The 17,516-nt window shown below is 47.9% G+C and overlaps 1 protein-coding gene across 4 annotated transcripts in view; it reads right to left on the bottom strand.

Moving 5' to 3' along the window:
* Positions 1 to 2,515: 2,515 nt before the first annotated feature.
* Positions 2,516 to 17,516, bottom strand: part of LOC138159228 (serine/threonine-protein kinase ULK1-like) — a 61,100-nt gene continuing 46,099 nt past the window's right edge. For 3 of the 4 annotated variants that reach the window (XM_069085476.1, XM_069085556.1, XM_069085634.1), the window contains exons 19-29: positions 16,807 to 17,069; positions 16,375 to 16,565; positions 15,199 to 15,308; positions 14,442 to 14,585; positions 12,353 to 12,397; positions 11,172 to 11,362; positions 9,143 to 9,321; positions 8,845 to 8,963; positions 7,479 to 7,636; positions 6,030 to 6,165; positions 2,516 to 5,355 (exon numbers count right to left, since the gene is read on the bottom strand). In XM_069085476.1, coding sequence (XP_068941577.1) covers positions 5,300 to 5,355; positions 6,030 to 6,165; positions 7,479 to 7,636; positions 8,845 to 8,963; positions 9,143 to 9,321; positions 11,172 to 11,362; positions 12,353 to 12,397; positions 14,442 to 14,585; positions 15,199 to 15,308; positions 16,375 to 16,565; positions 16,807 to 17,069 — 1,592 coding nt within the window. In that variant the 3' untranslated portion in view covers positions 2,516 to 5,299. The remainder of the gene's footprint in view (positions 5,356 to 6,029; positions 6,166 to 7,478; positions 7,637 to 8,844; positions 8,964 to 9,142; positions 9,322 to 11,171; positions 11,363 to 12,352; positions 12,398 to 14,441; positions 14,586 to 15,198; positions 15,309 to 16,374; positions 16,566 to 16,806; positions 17,070 to 17,516) is intronic. The other variant, XM_069085711.1, reaches the window with a different exon arrangement.

Below are 17,516 nucleotides of genomic sequence, written 5' to 3'. Positions count from 1 at the left end.
TGGTCCTGGAGTCAGGAGGCCCGGAGTTCAAATTTGGTCTCAGACTCTAAGTTGTGTGACCCTGGGCAAGTCATTTAACTCCAATTGTCTCTTCCCACCTACAATCACTCCTATGGAGGATTGGAGGAAGACCAGTCAGGTTACTACAGAAGTCCAAGGAGAGGGGACATGAGGACCAGGACCCTAGCAGGATGGTAGGATCAAACATATTCACAGATAAGAAAATGCAGGACATAATTCAAAATAGATATTGTCAGGAGTGAGAGACTGGGGTGGGAGCACTAACAGCTTAGCAAAGGGCATCAGGGAAGATCCTCTGTAAGAGTTGGTGCTTTAGACTTCTCTAGCTGTGTGTGACCCTGGGCATGTCATGTAACCTGCCTTGTTTCCTCATCTGTAAAATGGGATAAATAACATTAAAGATAAATGTAAAGTGCTTTATATCTTAAAGCAGGATAGTCAGGAAGAAGGTAATAAGGGTAACAATGATTGGGTTGTGAACAGTGCAGAGGGAATGAAGTCGAATTGTTTTGGGAGAATAAGGAAGAATTCATAACAGAACTGATTGGCTGCACATTGTGAATGAAAGCCAAGGATGCCTCCAACATTTCAATCTGAGAGCCTGTAAGTATCCTCCAGTGTGGAAGAGGAAATGAAGAGGAAACTGGGATAATCCAGGTGGAGTCATCTGGCAGAGGGTGATCCAGGACTGGAGCTCAGTAAGTATTTTTAAAGGGCCTTCTATTCTAACAAAGCCCAACAGCAAGAAATTCCATTTGAATTTACTGCAGACATTAATAAAATATTTGGGAGTCTACCTGCCAAAACAAAGCCAGGAACTATATGAATACAATTACAAAACATTTTTCACACAAATAAAGTTAGATCTAAATAACTGGAAAAACTTAAGTTGTGGTTAGATCGTAATAGGATAAAAACGACAATTTTACCTAAATTAATTTACTTATTTAGTGCCATACCAAACTACCAAAAAATTATTTTATAGAGATAGAATAAAAAAATAAAAACAAAATTCATCTGGAAGAACAAAAGGTCCAGAATATCAAGGGAATTGATGAAAAAAAAATGCTAGGGAAGGTGGCTTGGCCATACCAGATTTTAAACTGTATTATAGAGCAGCTGACATAAAAACTACTTGGTACTGGCTGAGAAACAGGAGTAGATGAGTGGAATAGGTTAGGTGCACAAGACACAGCAGTCAACGATAATAGTAATCTTTTACTGTTTCATCTGTTTGATAAATCCAGACTTCAGCTTCTGGGATAAGAACTCACTATTTGACAAAAACTGCTGGGAAAACTGGAAAATAGTACAATAGAAATGGGGCATAGACTAATATCTTACACCATATACCAAAATAAAGGCCAAATGGGTTCACAATTTAGATATAAAGGCTGATACTATAAGCAATCTGGAAAAGCAAGGAATAGTTTACCTGTCTGACTTATGGTGAAGGGAAGAATTTATGACCAAACAAGACATGGAGAGCATTACGAAATGCAAAATGGATAATTTTGATTACATTAGATTGAAAAGTTTTTGCACAAACAAAGCCAATATAACCAAGGTTAGGAGGGAAGTAGAAAATTGGGAAACAATTTTTATAACCAGTGTCTCTGAAAAGGCCTCATTTCTAAAATATACAGAGAACTGAGTCAAATTAATAAGAATACAAGTCATTCCCCCACTGATAAATGGTCAAAGGATATGAACAGGCAGTTTTCAGAGGAAGAAATTAAGATATCTATGTGTGTATGAAAAAATGCTCTGAATCACTATTGAGAAACAACTGAGGTACCACACCTCACCAATCAGATGGCTAACATGACAAAACGGGAAAATGATAAATGCTGGAAAAGATGTGGGAAAATTGAGACACTCATGCATTGTTGGTAGAGTTGTGAACTGATCCAACCATTCTGGAGAGCAATCTGGAACTATGCCTAAAGGGCTATAAAAATGGGCATGCCCTTTGACTCAGCAATACCTAGGGTTGTGTCCCAAAGAGATGTTATAAGTGTTACAAGAAAAGGACCCATATGTACAAAAATATTTATAGCAGCTCTTTTTGTGGTGGCAAAGAATTGGAAATCAAGGGGATGCCCATCAATTGGGCAATGGCTAAACAAGCTATGGTATATAAATATAATGGAATACTATTGTGTTATAAGAAATGAGCAGATGGACTTCATAATAGCCTGGAGAGACTTATACAAACTGATGCTTAGTGAGGAGAGCAGAACCAGGAGAACATTGTACACAATGTCTAAACTCTGTCTCAGTTTCCTTTACTGTAAAAAGGGGATAATCACTTACCTTTAGGACAAATATAAAGTGCTTTACATACCTTAAAGCAAGACAATCAGGAAAGAGGTAATAAGGACTTCAAGAATGGCCCTCTACATACTGTACCACTCAGCAGAGATGAAGGCTGGATATGTAGCATTTGATTAGTGTGAGAGGGTATTGGAGTCTTTAAAAAACACAAACCCTCAACAATTTCAAATCAGTTTATTTACTTAAATTGATATTACACAATTTAAAGAAAAAAAAGGGGGTGTCACACAAACAGAACCTTAAAAAAAACAACACATATCAGGCATTAATTACTGTGAAGAATAACCGGATGTCCTTTCCACGCAATCCTGAAGCTACGCATTCATTAGGCCAAGGGCTCTCAAAACCTGTTAAGACACTAGTAACACACAAACATGGCCACAGACACAACTCTGGAACATGGAGGATGTGCCAGCGACAATCCCCGAGGTGTTTCCCTGCTGAGGTCTGCATTCCATAATTGACTACAGAGCAGGATATGACTGATCAGCAGGGAAAGTGAATTAACACCCTACATGCAGTTAGGTGAAAATATCGCCAAAGTTATGGCAAAGGAAATAGCGCCCCTGCCCCCCATCTTAATTCCAAGCAGTGGCTAACAATTTCAAGTATTGAGAAAAAAAATATATGTGTGCACATACATATATGTGTATGTATATACACACCTATATGAATCTTACATATACATATATGTATGTATGTGTGTGTGTATATATATATATATAAAAATTTTGTAAACCACTTGTGGGGGAAGGCATGAGTCTACTGAATGGGGACTCTTGTGATACATTCAAGTAACGTGAAGCAGAGGTGGGAGATGGGTTCCAGGTTGACCAGCTCACATGGCTTTATCTTCTCAAGCACACAACAGGGCCCTGTACCTGAGTTGGGGACTCCCAGGAGCCACACCCCCACTGCCTTGACAATTTGTGGGCAAGTCTCCACTATATGCCCTAGATGGAGCTTCTCCAAGAAACTGGATTCATGGGTTGGGGAAGGCAGAAGATCCAGGCCATTACCACTGGATCCTTTTTAAGTGGCTGCCAAAGCCATGAGAGTTGATGGGCCCCATTGCAAGGTCTTGGTCAGTGAATTCATTCCTGGGATGCAGGGCAGGAACGTCCCCTCATTGAATGTTAGGGCCAAACATAGGCTTTAGGGAAGTTTCTTGCATATACAGTTTTTTAATGGCATAAAACATTCAAACTAAAACCCATATTCTGTCACGTCTGGGGAGTCACTAGTCACCCAATGAGAGTTTGCTTGGGAAAGAGGTGGTCTTTAACACCACTCCCTTCACACATACACCTCTGGTGGCCCTATGTTTGTCACTCCCTCAAGGGCTCACACAATACTGCTGCCAGGACCCTGTGTTCAGAGAAGACCTGAGAGGCCACTGAGCTCACACCAGATGGACACACGCCATTCACACACCCATGGCCAGTCAGGCCCCAGCGCCAATCACGCAAAGCACACGCCCAGTCATTCACCCATGGCGTCATCTTCGCTCCAAAGTCTCATCAGAAGAGAAACATTGAGCTTTCCCTCACACAATCACACAAGCACCCACACACACTCAGCCCCCACCCTTCCAAACAACAAAGAGAAAACCAAAACTCTTATATAAAGTTTTTTTTTTTCTTTAAAAAGAAAAACACTTTTTTTTTTAGGTCTGAAGTGTGTGAGATTTTTCAGCATCTGTTCTGAAATTAGAAAGCCTGGAAGCTTTATATTCATACGGTCTGTCCTTAAAAGAACATTAAATTAAAAGGACTGTATCTCTTCTCTTGGAACAGGCAGGTCCCAAGCTGGCACAGTGTGGTGCACATCTGTTGTTTCCATTACAAGTACAGGATACAGTTCCATTAAATACACAACATACACACACTCACACACATATTTATATATATATATATATGTACACGCTCGTAGTGCAATATAGTAACTGGGGGTGTGAAGGGAATAGAGGGAGAAGACAACAGTTTTTTCTAGCAGTCAGTATGGTTGCAGGGAACCTGGGAGGCATGATCAAAGGTCCTCCTCTCCAACCATGGTGTGTAAAGTGCTCCTTCTGATTCACAAAGCTAGTATGGGTTGGCTTAGGGGCTTTTTTTTTTTTTAATTTTATTTTAAAATTCCCCTAAAGTCAGGTTAAAAGCAAGAGATGACGTGCATTCTCATCTGGGCTCATTTGAGCATGTTGAGGATGAAGCCGCTGAGAATATGCACATTTTGGCGTCAAGAGATCCAGCACACAAAAAAATCATCCAAGTTCTTGAGGCGAGGAGTCGGTCTATTTTTTTGGTTCCCCACCCATCCTGGGTGGCTCCAGCCCTGGCCATCTGCAGGTTGCAAGTTTGCCACTGGAGCGCCAGGTGGGGGCAGAGCCATCTTAGAAAAGTGATTGACTGGCAGAAAGCATGGCGAGTGAGGAGGGGGAGGGTGGGGAGTAACTGGCCTGGTGTCAGGGTTTCATGCTTGGGGTTCCCTCCTTGTGTCCCAGTGTCCACTGCCTGCAACGGACGTAGCATTGGAGGGGCCCGACCCCTGGAAATGGTAAGAGTTAATTATGTAGCAGCTTGACTCTATTCAAAGGATAAGGGACAATGGGGACGGAAGTTCCGTGGTCTCCCCCAGGGAGAAAAACACTTCCCCTGTTTCTGGGTGTCTGAGCCAGCTGGGACTGACTGTAGGTACTTCTAATCTCCTTTGCTCTGTTCCTGGGAGAGAGGCAGAGGTCACAGGGCTCCAAAACCGGGGTGTGGATTCTTGGAGACAGATCCAATAGCCTTTGTCCCGACAAGTCTGTCTGGCTGAGACTGCAGACATGACGCAGCCCACACTGCTGCCAGGAACTGACCCACAGTTGGCGAGTGGGTGGATGGCTGTCCGGTGAAGCATAAAAGGCTGGTGGGTGGGCAAGAGGAACTGCATGGGGGGCTTAGGCACAAATGCCAGATAGCAGGGCTGAGAGTCTCCGCTCAATGCACATCTTGCCTGTGGTGGGAGGGGAAGAACAGAGAGTGAAGACTCTCTTACAACTGGGGAGGTTGAAGAAAAAAGGCAGGTGGGGGGGTTGGGGGACAAAGGGCATGTGGGAGATGTTTAATAACCACAGGGAATGAGGAGGGAAACTGAGGGCCCAAAGGGTCAGTCCTGGATAGCCCATTGTACTATGGTACATCTGTGGTTAGAGTGGGTGCCAAGATATAGCACAGGGGAAAAGAATGTTAGATGGCAGTCACTTACTACACCCTGGGACCTCAGGCAAGCCAGTTTCTTGGTCAGAGAGATTTTGTTCATTTGTACAAAGGGAAGTGAGAAGGAATGAATGACCTTAGATGCCCCTTCCAGATTTAATTATATGATCTATTCCAAGAAAGTGGGCAGGACTTGCCTGGCTTTCTCCTTCCTTTACCTCTGGCCATGGGCCTTTCCTTCCCCTCAGAGTTTGGAGATTGCCCTGGGAAGACAGAATGCCATAGTGGACATGGCACTGAACTTGAGAGTTGGGAAGACCTGGGTTCAAATCCTGCCTCACACTAAACCTCTCCAGGATAGTGTTCTCATCTCAGTCCCAAGTGGGGCTGGTGGGATCCCATGGCTCTCAGGGTTTGCCCATGTCATGCTTGGGGGAGCCTTGGTGTGCACCATGGTGCAGCTCAACTCACATTTGTTGATGTTCTCAATGTCCGCTTGTTCCGTAAGGATCTGCTGGAGGCCCTCCATGAGTAGTAAGGCCTTGTGGTAGCGCTGCACGCAGTCCTCACGGTGGTGGAACATCTCGTCCAGGGCCGCAGAGCGCACCTATGCAGGGAAGGGCAGGGGAGAGGTGAGGAACCAGGTGCCCAGATCCGTTCTCCACCAAACTGTTCCCCCCTCCCATCCCCTGCAAGTAGCCTTCTCAAACTTCCCTTCTGAAAATCCTGAAAACCTCTCCCTAAGATTCTTAAGTCCAGAACTGGAGCCAGGGTTTTTACTTTCATCTCACTGCCCCTATGAAGGTCATCTTCAAATCACATACACTGGAATAGGCTGCTGGACGGGGTGATCAAGCACAAGCTGGATGACCAGTATAGAGAGCGGACCTCTACCAATACAGGTCAATCAGCACCTTCTCTCCATCTTAAGAGCCTTAACTGCCTCTCACATCGTAGTTTTTTTATTTTGGAACTTCTAACATTAGTGTCAGAAATTCCTGGATAAGGAAATTCCCTCTACTGATGCAGGTTGGCACTTGAGTATCTTGAGAGAACTGCCTTGAGCTCTGGGAGTTATGGAACTTACCCAGGGTCCCTGTCCCTTTGACAGTGTATGTCAGAGGAGACACCTGAACCCCGCTCTTCCTGGCTATGAGGGGCAACTTTCCATTCATGCCTTTTAGGGCATGATGTCAAGGTATTCCCGTTCACCATGGACCACAAGCTCTAAGTGACTTAAAAGGATTCTATGAATGTACACCTGGGCTCTGGAGAAGGATCCCCTGGGTCCAACCCAAAACAAAGGGAGAAAAGTAAGGCAGTGAGGCAGAGTGGAGAGAATGACACATCTGGGAGCAGGGAAGTGATGTCCAAAACCAGCCTCCAACACATATGGGCTGAGACCCAGAGCAAACGGGGTAACTTCTCACTGCCCCAGGAGTCACTGATCTACATCAGGGGAAGGGTTTACACTTACACACACACACACACACACACACACACACACACACACAAAACCTACAGATACTAAAAGCAGGGTTGTGTGAGCTCATCCATTACACTGCCAGTTATTGAGGGTAGGGTTTGACACAGCCCCTGATATACTGTAGGAGTTTAATAAACATTTTTAAACTAAGAGTGAAATGAGACAATGCCCATGACGTCCTCTGCAACCATAAGTCTTAGAGGAGTTCTAAGCTGTGCTGACTTTAGGGATACTCTGCTGTATGTTACAGGGTCCACTGGCTCAAACACAAATCTGATGCCCTTGAAGGATGAGTCAGCCAGCCTCCCAGGGCCTCAGTTTCCACCTCCCCTTCTAGGACCCACAAGTACTGAAACCCCCTATCTCTCCCTTTGGTGTGGAGCCCGGCCAGGGCAGAAGCCTGTATTTCAGGTGCGGGAGGGAGCTCCCCATACCATCTGCACGGCATAGTTGAAGATCAACTTCTCGGCAGTGATGCTGTTGATTCGGTCCATAAGCCTCTGCTTATCCAGGAAGAATTTCTGCAGCTGAAGGTTCAGGCAATGGCAGGACGACACGCTGGACTTATAAAGCTCATTCAGTTTCCGTACGACTGCAGGGGAAGATGGAAAGAGTTGGCAAGGTCAGCCCAAGGCCCTGGATGGAGCACCTCCTTTCCGCTTCCCCTGAGAGGACCCCACCAGTTGGGGGACTGGAGCCTGTTCCACCTTGGTCACCACCCCCAAGCCCTCTGCCAGATGCCTACCCCGTGCTGCAGGAGGGAGGGAACATGGGCACAGGTGAGTGAATGTGTGAGCGTGAAGGTTTTAAATCAGCAAACCGTGCCCTGCCCTGGAGCAGAGAGCAGATTGGCAGGGGACTGTATGGTGTGATGGAGACACAGGAAATAGCCCAGACCCGGAGGCAGTGCCAGAAATGGGAAAAGCAGGATCCAGAGCCAGAGGGAGGACAGTGCAATGCACTGATTTCTCTCTTGCACCCAGAGCTGCAGAAATGGGCTCACCTTTGGCTTGAAAATTTGCACTCAAAAATTACACCCCATCAGACTGAGAATCACAGGAGATGTCGGACAGTTTCACTGAACTGCCCTTTGATCTTTTTTTATTTTGTTTGTTGTTATAAGGAATATCTCTCTTGATGAGGGGAGGAGGGCAAGGATATATTGTAAAAACGAAAAGGAGGGGGCTGGATGAGACTGGCCTCAGAGGCCCCTCTAAGGCTAAGATTCACACATGATTAACAGGGGCTATTGTTAGGCAGATGGAGGCACACACAGGACAACACCCAGCATCCCCAAAACTGTTGGTTCTGAGGAAGAAGAGCCACTCCTCCAGGATTCTTAGTCAGTCCTAAGAAGCAGCAGGGGGTATGATCATCTCAATCTACCTGGGCACACAAGGGAGTTTAGTGTGTACATACTTCTGGGCAGCTGCCCTTCCTCTGGGTGTTAAGGTCCCTGTTCACACACTTCTTCGTGGGTGTCCCACCTCAGACAAACTTACTAGCTGTGTCCCTAGGACTTAGTTTCCACATTTGAGATGTGAAAGGGTTGGATTTAGATGTCCTCTGAGGACCGTTCCAGCTCTATGTGTGACCCTGAGGGATGGTATCTCCCTGAGCCTCAGTTTCCCCATCTGTAACTGGAGGTGGTTGAACGCTGATATCTCTTCCAGTTTTCACCTACAGTCCTATAATTCTATGAATGCATGTGCCCCTCAGGTGATATGGGTGGGTCTGTGTGTGTCTATAATGTCTAATCCTTTCACCCCAGATGGGGGACAGGAGGAGACACAGTCTCACCTTGCTTGACAGTGGACGACAGGCAGAGTTTCCCAGCTTTGATCTGTTCGATGGCCGTCTGCAGGCCAGAGGAGAGCAGCTCAGCCACTTTCAGATATAACACCAGCTGTTCTGCATAACTGAAGAGAAAAGAATGAAAACACCAAGTAAGGCCAAGTTGCCTTCTGCCCAGATTGGGGGTGGGGTGGGGGGCCGGGGTTGGACATGTGTGAGAGAGAACAGCCTGCCCTGGGGGTATTTGGGTGGCCCTCAACCTGGCCTCCCTCTGCCCTGGTCTACGCCCACCAGGACCTCTGACCTCCACTCTCGGCTCAGCAGGCTGATCTGGTCAGCCACGATGCTCTCCTGCAGCTGGTACTCGGAGGCCATGGAGCCGCCCATCTCACTTGTGCTGCCCTTGGCCGCCGCCATCTCCATGACACAGTGGACAAAGGCCAGTGTGAATCGAAGGCTGCGGAGGATGTCTGTGTGCTCTTGCTGCAAGGAGAAAAGAGACACAACACAGGGCTCAGGAGTGGGGCTGGTTGGAGGAGGGGTGAAGAAGGACCCCACAGGGCCCAGAAACACCTCCATCCAGCACCTGCCTTCCTCGCCAGACATCTGTTTGCACCAACGCTGAAACACTATCCTTTATTGTACAGGGCCCCTTCTATAGCATCCATTCTGACTCACGATGCCATGGAAACCAAGAGGCGTTTGGCTTAAGCATGGCCCAGTGAGGAAACCAATGGAAATTCTGAGTACTCTCCTATCCAGAGAATGCTCTCCCTGCTCCCCTCTGCCTTCTGAAATTCCTTGCCTCCTTCAGGTCTAGGCTGAAGCATCACTTTCTTTTAATAGTACTTTATTTTTTCCAATTACATGTTGAGAAAGTTTTCAACATTAACTTTTATAAGATCTTGAGTTCCAAACTTTTTTCTCCCTCCTCCCTAAGAGGGCAAGCAATCTGATATCGATCATACATGTACAATCATATTAAACATCCTAATTTCCACATTAGTCATGTTGTGAAAGAATCAGAACAAAAGGGGAAAACCACGAGAAAGAAAAAACAAAAAAGGTGAAAATACTATGAAGCATCACTTTCCACACGAAATCTTTCCCAATTCTCCCCTCCCAAACTAGAGTGTGTGTGTGTGTGTGTGTGTGTGTGTATTTTCTCATTCATTCCCTCCCCCACCCCAGAAAGTCAGTTCTTTGAAGACAGGCTTCACTGTGTCCTCAGAACATAACACAGGACTATCTTGTGTACATGTAGCTTTAGGGGATAGCACAATTCCTGCACACAGTAAATACTTAATACTTGATTCATTTCTCTCAGTGGAGGTGGGTTGGGGCAAGGCAAGTAAAGCTAGAGGAACAGGAAATGATTCTTTCAAGAGCAGAAGCTTCCTGCCCCCTCATTCTGGGTTATCCAGAATACAATCAGACCACTGAAGACTAGCTAGGCTTTTCCCTCCTGTTCTTTGCCTACTAAATATGATAGATGAGAGTTAACATTATCCTAATTCCCATTTCTATAGCCCTTTATGACTTATAAAGCCTTTCTTCCCAAGAGACAAGTATATTATCATCTTCAGCTCTTTACCTATAGGGGAAACTGAGGCTCAGGCTACAGGATTGTCCTAAAGTGAGCCAGGCTCTGGGGATGGGAAAAAGTGGGCTGTGGGGCTGAAAGAATATAGGATAAAGACACCAAAAGAAATCAGCGGATTAGCCAAAGTATGGCAATCTGACACTCACACCTGTGAGGACTGGTCACCAAGGTCTACATGCCTTTCTCCAATTGCTACTGGGGAAGGATGACCTTGGGGAAGTCACTTGATCAGGGTTACATAGTAAATAACTGGGCTGGAGGCATTCACCACCCTTTCCCAAGGCCACAGAGGACAAGCTGAATGTACCTGGTTCTATCACTAACCCTCCTCTCTCACTTGTTAATGAAATAAGCAAGGGGCAGAGGGAAGAAATCTGGGCTCCTGGGGCTAGACAACTCCCAGATTTGTCCCAGACAAGCCTAGGAAGGCCTTCCTCTCATACTGGAAATTGCCCTTGGACCCCTTCTCTCACTCCCCTCCCCCCAAATACAGGATTAGACAGATCAGGCAGGATGGATAAAAATACTCTCTCCGTCCCAGGGAGAAAGCTGCTGGACAGGGAAGATGAGAATTTCGGGCACAATCTAGGCAGAGCAGCTTGTTCTAAATTAAGCATTTTCTCTCCCCCTCCCCCCTTTCTTTCTTCAAGGTGACCCATTCTCCCTCCTCGCCCACACCCACCCACTCACATGCAAGCTCTCAGGGCTAACCCATGGGTGTAGGCCTCACCTCCATGAGTGTCTCCTCGGGCAGATCAGGGGCCTCGAAGGTCACAGCCCCCTCCAGGTTGGCAGTGATGGGATTGGTGAACCCGTAGCAACGCAGATTGGCCGAGGCCTCTGCTGCCTCTCCTCCCATGCCAGGGATCAGGTGGCGACCACTGAAGGAGCCTCCCGAGCTCTGGGAACTGGAGGAGCCCACTGGTGGAGAGAGGAGGGAGTCCAGGGTGAGGACCCCAGAGATGCCCACTGGTATTCCTAAACCCACCCTGCCAGGCACAGAGAAACTGGGTCATAGGGCTGTCCTCCTAAAGCAAAGCTCTGGAGACAGGGGAAGAGCTGGGCTGCGGGGCTGAAAGAAATCAGGCAGGGCTAGCCAGAGTATGGGAATCTAACACTCACATACCTGCAGGGGTTGGACACCAAGTCTACCCTGCTTCCTAGGGGAGTCTGAGGAGCCAGGGAAGGATGGGAACCACAAACCTTGCTTGTATATATACCTACTTACTCCCTACTACCCACAATGTCCCACAATGCCAGCCTGTTCCCCTGCCCGTTGATTTCGTTAGCAGCTGAAGAGGGCTTGGGAAGAAGTTATTGCCCTGCAGGGAGACATGGTGTCCTGGCAGAGGAAGCCTTATATCATTCTTGGGGAACACATGCCTTTAAATGTCCCTGCTCTGCTTCTCCCTATCCCTCTGTCCTAGTGAAGATTCTAGGGGACCCCCCACAAGTTTCCCCTGGGAAGTCCCCTAATATGCCCCACAATCCTCCCACCCCTACTCCTGGCCATCCTACCATGCTTTTGCCCCTAGGGGAGATGTGGGAATGCACAGAAGGATGGGGCAGAGAGTTCAAAGTTCTCTGGGAAAAGTCCCAACCCTTCCCTTCCCATCTCCCTTGCCAAATGCCTTTTTATCTCTTCTTTCCTGGTCCTTCTTTCTTTATCCCTCTTTCCTTGCTCCCCCTTCCTGCGTGGGAGCTAGGGCCACGGTACAATATTCCACAACGTTCTACATTTTTCCTGGGACCATGCGGAGGTTGTTGGAAGTGGGGGGAGAAGAGTTCTAGGGTGCCAGCCTGCAGGGAGAGAAGTCTGCCACTGCTTCAGGTACAGACTCGTGCCTCGCCTGGCATGTCTGGGCATCAGCAGGGCAGGTAAAGAGACAGCTACTTATTCTGTGGACTCACGGAGGGTATCTGCATGTGTGTGAAGGAGAGGCAGCCAACGGGGACCTAGGAGAACAATACATTCCCAGAGGGGAGATGGAGGTTAACCCACAGAACTCAAAGGGCATGAAAGAGAGGCAAGGCGAGGTGGAGAAGCCCCTTCTCCCAAAGGCACAGATCAAGATCTGGAGCCTGCCAGCAGTGACACCAGCCAGAGAGGAGTTGCTGTCCCAGAGAGAGAGCAAGAGGCCAGAACATGGAACGGACCTTGCTGGGATCACAAAAGCTCAGACCCGCTCAGAACCAGCACCAGACCTGGTGTGGGGCCCATTCCACGTAACCAAGAATGTGTCAGAGAGACTGTCTCCTTAAGGCCCTTTTCATAAGAAGCAGTTAATGATAATGGCCCTGTGGATGGAGAGCAGGCTTTCCAGTCAGGAACACCTTCTGGATTCAAGTCCATTCTTTTTTCTTTCTTTTTAAAAAGTGCTTTCAGGTTCTTGAGACACACAGATGCATTTGTCCTCACAACGATCCTGGGAGGTAGGGATTGTAATATACCTCCATTTCACAGATGAGGAAACTGAGGCAGACATACAAGCATAAATCTAGAGCTGAAAGGGCCCTTAGAGGCTTTCTAGCACAAAACTCCCATTTTATACATAAAGAAACAGGCTGAACTTGGAATCAGGCCTTCCTAAATCCTGGTCACTGCCTTTGGGTTCTTTACAGAGTGAGTCTAGGGGTCACGGGGATGGGTCCCTAATCCATGATCCAAAACACCAAAAGTTAGTTTCAAGTAGAAAAATGAGTGATCAGATGAGAGTCTGAGCCAGCATTTAAAATGGGGCTTAACAACCTGTCACGGTCCCTTATAGGGACATCCCCACCCTGAGGAAACCCCAAATTCAGTAATTCTACTAGATTCTTAGAATTGAATATTAGTATTCTTTAGTATTGCAATCTACTAGATTCCAATACTAAATTCTACTAGACCCTTTTAAAGGGTCATTTCCAAAGTTTCAGGGGCTTTCCTTACAGCCACTGTATCAAGCTGTATTTTCTATGTTCAAACCTAGGTTTGATTAAGTGTATACTCTCTCAATGTAACTGGGACTGGGAAGGAGGAGGGGAAGGTTGAAGGAAGGGTAAATCCCAACTCCCTTTTTTGTACCCCTTAAATTTAAGGCCATGTTTAGTGTACAGTAGACTCTTAATAAATGCTTGTTGGTTCTAAAGAAAGCCAGCAGCTCCTGGGATGGGAATCTAGAGGCCTGGCTTCCATCTCTTTGGAAATTTGATTTACCCACTCAGGAAACAGAGATGACAATCCTTTGGTCTCCATTTAACCTCCTAGAGCTGGGGTCACCAATCAAGACCTTAGATTCTTAGACATTCGGCCACCCCCATTCTGGAGACCCCTCCTTTACATCGAGGCCCCATCATGTATTCTATGGGCCATTATCGGCCAGCCTCAGGGCTCTATCTCCCACCACCTCCCTCACCTCTGCTTCCAGGAATCAAATGAGATGTTTGTAAAGTGCTTAGTGTGGTGCTACTTTATACAGCCCTACTGTATGCAGTAGGAGCTTAATAAATGCCTGTTTCCTCCCTTCAAGGCTGGGCTCAAGGCACACTCCTCTAGGAAGCCTTTTCAAATTTCATGCCTTTGCCTATCTCTTTCCATGCTATAAACCCCACAGCAGACCATAAACTCTCTGAGGGCAGGGATTACTTTTCTGGTTTGTTGTTCTGTCTAACAGGCACCAAAAACTCATACACCTAGAGCTTGAAGCAACCCTAATTTTTTACAGATGAAGGCTTGTGAGGCCCATGGCTCGACCAAGGTCCCACACGGCACAGAGGTGGGAACCCCAAGCAAGGTCCCACAAGCCACAGGTGGGAAGGAACCCCAAGCAAGGTCCCACAAGCCACAGGTGGGAACCCCAAGCAAGGTCCCACAAGCCACAGAGGTGGGGACTGGATGTGCACCAGCTAGAGTGAGCCTAGGGCCTCAGGCTGGAGCATCTACAAAATGGCAGAGGTTGCAGCAGCCCCAGAAGAACCCAAAGCCAGAGATGTCAGAGAGGGCTGCAGAGAGCACCCTTACCTGAGAACATCCGGGTCCGAGGGATCTGGGGTGGGGTCGTGCCACTGGGAGGGGAGCCCACAGTGAATATCACAGGGGAGGGGCTGGTGGAGCCCCCAGCCCTAGCCCCCGGAAGCAGGTTCCCTCCATATCCAGCGGAGGGAGCTAGGGAGAGAGGAGAAATACAGGTCGGTAAAGACCAGGTCCCTGAGCAATGTCAGCCACAGACTTATAATACCCCCTCCCTGGTTGAGCGACTTCTTGAATAACTAAGTCTAAAAGTCTCTCTCCTGAAGGAACTAAATAAACTCTTCTTCTCTGACTAACCTTCATCTCTTTCAAAACCCCACTCAGGACTTACTTCTTTCAAGAAGTATGAGCTCCACCCCACTATTAGATATCTCTGACATGTGAGGTTGACCATCTGCCTCAGTTTCCCCTCTCCCTGGGATCAGACTTCAGAGGAAAGTGAGGCCCATGACACATGCCCAACAGTCACACAGAACTGGAGCTAAATGGGATAGACCCTAGAGGCTTTCCCTCATTTTACACATGAGGAAACTGAGGGCTGTAGAGGATTAGAGATGCAGCCCAGGTCCCACAGGTAACATCAGACCACATGATCAGATCTAGAGCTGAAAGGGGCCTCTCATTGTAGAGGGCAAGTGATTTCAGACCTCATCTTCCTTCCACTGTACTCTGCTGCCTCTTGGAGGCCCCCCCGGACCTCTCTGATTCTCATATACAGTTTAGGCAGCCCCCGTTCAGCCCTCCTCACCGATCTCCATGGGCTTCTCCTGAAGGCTTTCACTGCTCCCCGTATCAGGGGCCTGGGACCCAAATGCAGCTTTGAGGAGCAGGTCAGTGAGACGGCCAGTGCTGAGGGACCTGTGGGGATGGGCACCCAGGGCTCAGAGCTTGGCAGGGAAAGCAACCCAGGGGACAGAGAGCCAGGGACCATGCCAGAAGAGTATCAGGTTATTTCAGTCCCTCTAATATCACCCTGGTTATTCATCTCGATATGGGCTAGCCCCAGCATCAGGGCAGAGGTCTCTAATATCAGGGCAAGGAACCCCAGAAGGTCCTGAGATCCACACCAAGCTAGATTTTTCCACTGTCTCTTTCAACCTCTCCACAGAGACCTGGTATTTTTCTGTAACTGCCCCTGGCCTAGCCTTCCACAAGCCCCTTCCTCTACCAACTCAGAAGTCTGCTGTGTATTTAAATGACTACTCTGGGTCACAATAACTACTCCCATCAAAGAATACCTCCCCTGTTCTCCCTTCCCTAACTTCAACTTCTAATTAATCTACAGCACACACCACTTGCTACCTAACCATATACTTTCCTGTACTGGTTCAACATTTAGGTCTCACCTAGATCCCTGACCTCTCCTCAGCACTTAGAACAGGGTACATGCCTATGCCTCACACATAGTACATGCCTATGACTTACTCTGAGCTCTCCACTAATCATACATTGAGAAGGTTCCTTAAGAAAGCCTAAAATCTAACCACCTTGTTCTACAGATGGAGAAACTGAGACCCAGAAGGGAATTGAACAGGACCTTATTAAGGCCACCTAGTCCAACCTTTGTCTCATCTTACAAATGAGGAAACACCCAGAAGAGGAAAGTCCCACAGCCCATTAGTGGCAGAATCAAGGCTAGAATTCGTTTGTGGGCTCTGATATACCAGGGCTGAGCACCTGATAAGTGGTAATGGCCTAATGGGAATGGTTTCATAAGGGAGAAGTTAAATACGACATGTATTTGGACATTTGGACAGATATCTGTCCAAAGAAGGAGGAATTCAGAGACAAAGGGTGAAATCTGTCACAGATACAGGATTGCCACCCCCTATCCCAAACCCAGTCACAGGGCTACCAGGGCCTTCCCTAGCCAAGGCCTGGCTAGGGATGGCGCTCTAGTTTCTCCCTTCCACAACTCCCATACCTGCCAAAGGGTCCCTTGATGTCTTCCACAGGCCTCAAGCCCAGGTTGGGTGGGCTCTGGAAGTGGCCCATCTCTCGGAGGTCAGGCAGAGTCCTATTCCGTGTGGGTGTCACCACTACCCCTTGATGGGCCAGGAGAGCGAGCAGGTTCTGGGAACTTGGTGTCTTGGGGAACTCAAAAGCTGGTACAGCCTAGATGTGGACATGGCAATGTTTTGTTGAGGATCTTTCCATCACTGTCTTCTAATTCCTCTTCCCAACCATCACTGCCCTGTCACTCTGAAACTCCAGCCTCCACTTTGTCTCCCCACCCCAACCCCCCCACCCCCCGCCTCCACCGCCATCTGCTAAGGGGCTTCCCGACTTTATCATCCAATTACATCCTTCCCAAGTCCAAGATCCAGCCTCAGACTGCCCCCAAACATCTGGTTACCTTGGTGGGAGAGCCCATGATAGGGGGCAGGGGGTTCCGCTGCATGAAGTCGGGCAGCTTCGGGGATGCCCTGAGGGTCCGGCAGGGCTGCAGCCCATAGTGCTGTTGGGGAGGACTGGCCTGGGGGTAAGCAAAGGGGGCCACCAAAGGTTCTGTGGGAGGCTTGGGCAGTTTGGGCCTCACCACGTGCAGGTCAGAGAGGTTGGGAGCGCTGTGCAGACGGCAGCCCAGGCCCCTGGGAGAATGTTCTGGAAGAGAAGTACCTGAGGGAGAGAAAAGTATAGCTTCAGCCTCCTTCTGCAGGAAGGACCACTTCCCCAAGAAGCCTTTCTTGGCTAAACTCATTCTAACTTTAATCTCTCCTTCATTCCTTGGTATGGCTGGGGAAGACCCCTACCCTCCAACCCCCCCACTGCAAAAGAATCCAGAATCCTAAGACCTGAAGCAGAGCAGTGCTTACTAGCTAGGAGACCTTGGGCCTCAGTTTCTGAATCTGCAAAAATGAGAAGGAAAGTTAAGATCCACAGATGGCAGGGTCACAATTCAGTAAAACCTTGCAGGTCAGAGAGCTGGGCTGAAATATAAGAGCCAACTTCACAAAGTACGCAGGGCAGGGCCAAGGGGCAATGGACTTGAAAAATGTTTGGGGTAAGTAAGAAAGTTGATGCAACCTTGGACTGCATCATCAGGTGGGTCAAGTGATAAGGAAA

The sequence above is a fragment of the Petaurus breviceps genome, unplaced genomic scaffold (genome assembly GCF_028583685.1).
Source record: "Petaurus breviceps papuanus isolate PSGF00001 unplaced genomic scaffold, PetGlider_PUasm1.0 101, whole genome shotgun sequence".
NCBI classification, from domain to species: domain Eukaryota; kingdom Metazoa; phylum Chordata; class Mammalia; order Diprotodontia; family Petauridae; genus Petaurus; species Petaurus breviceps.
This window is presented reverse-complemented; position numbering and strand designations above follow the sequence as displayed.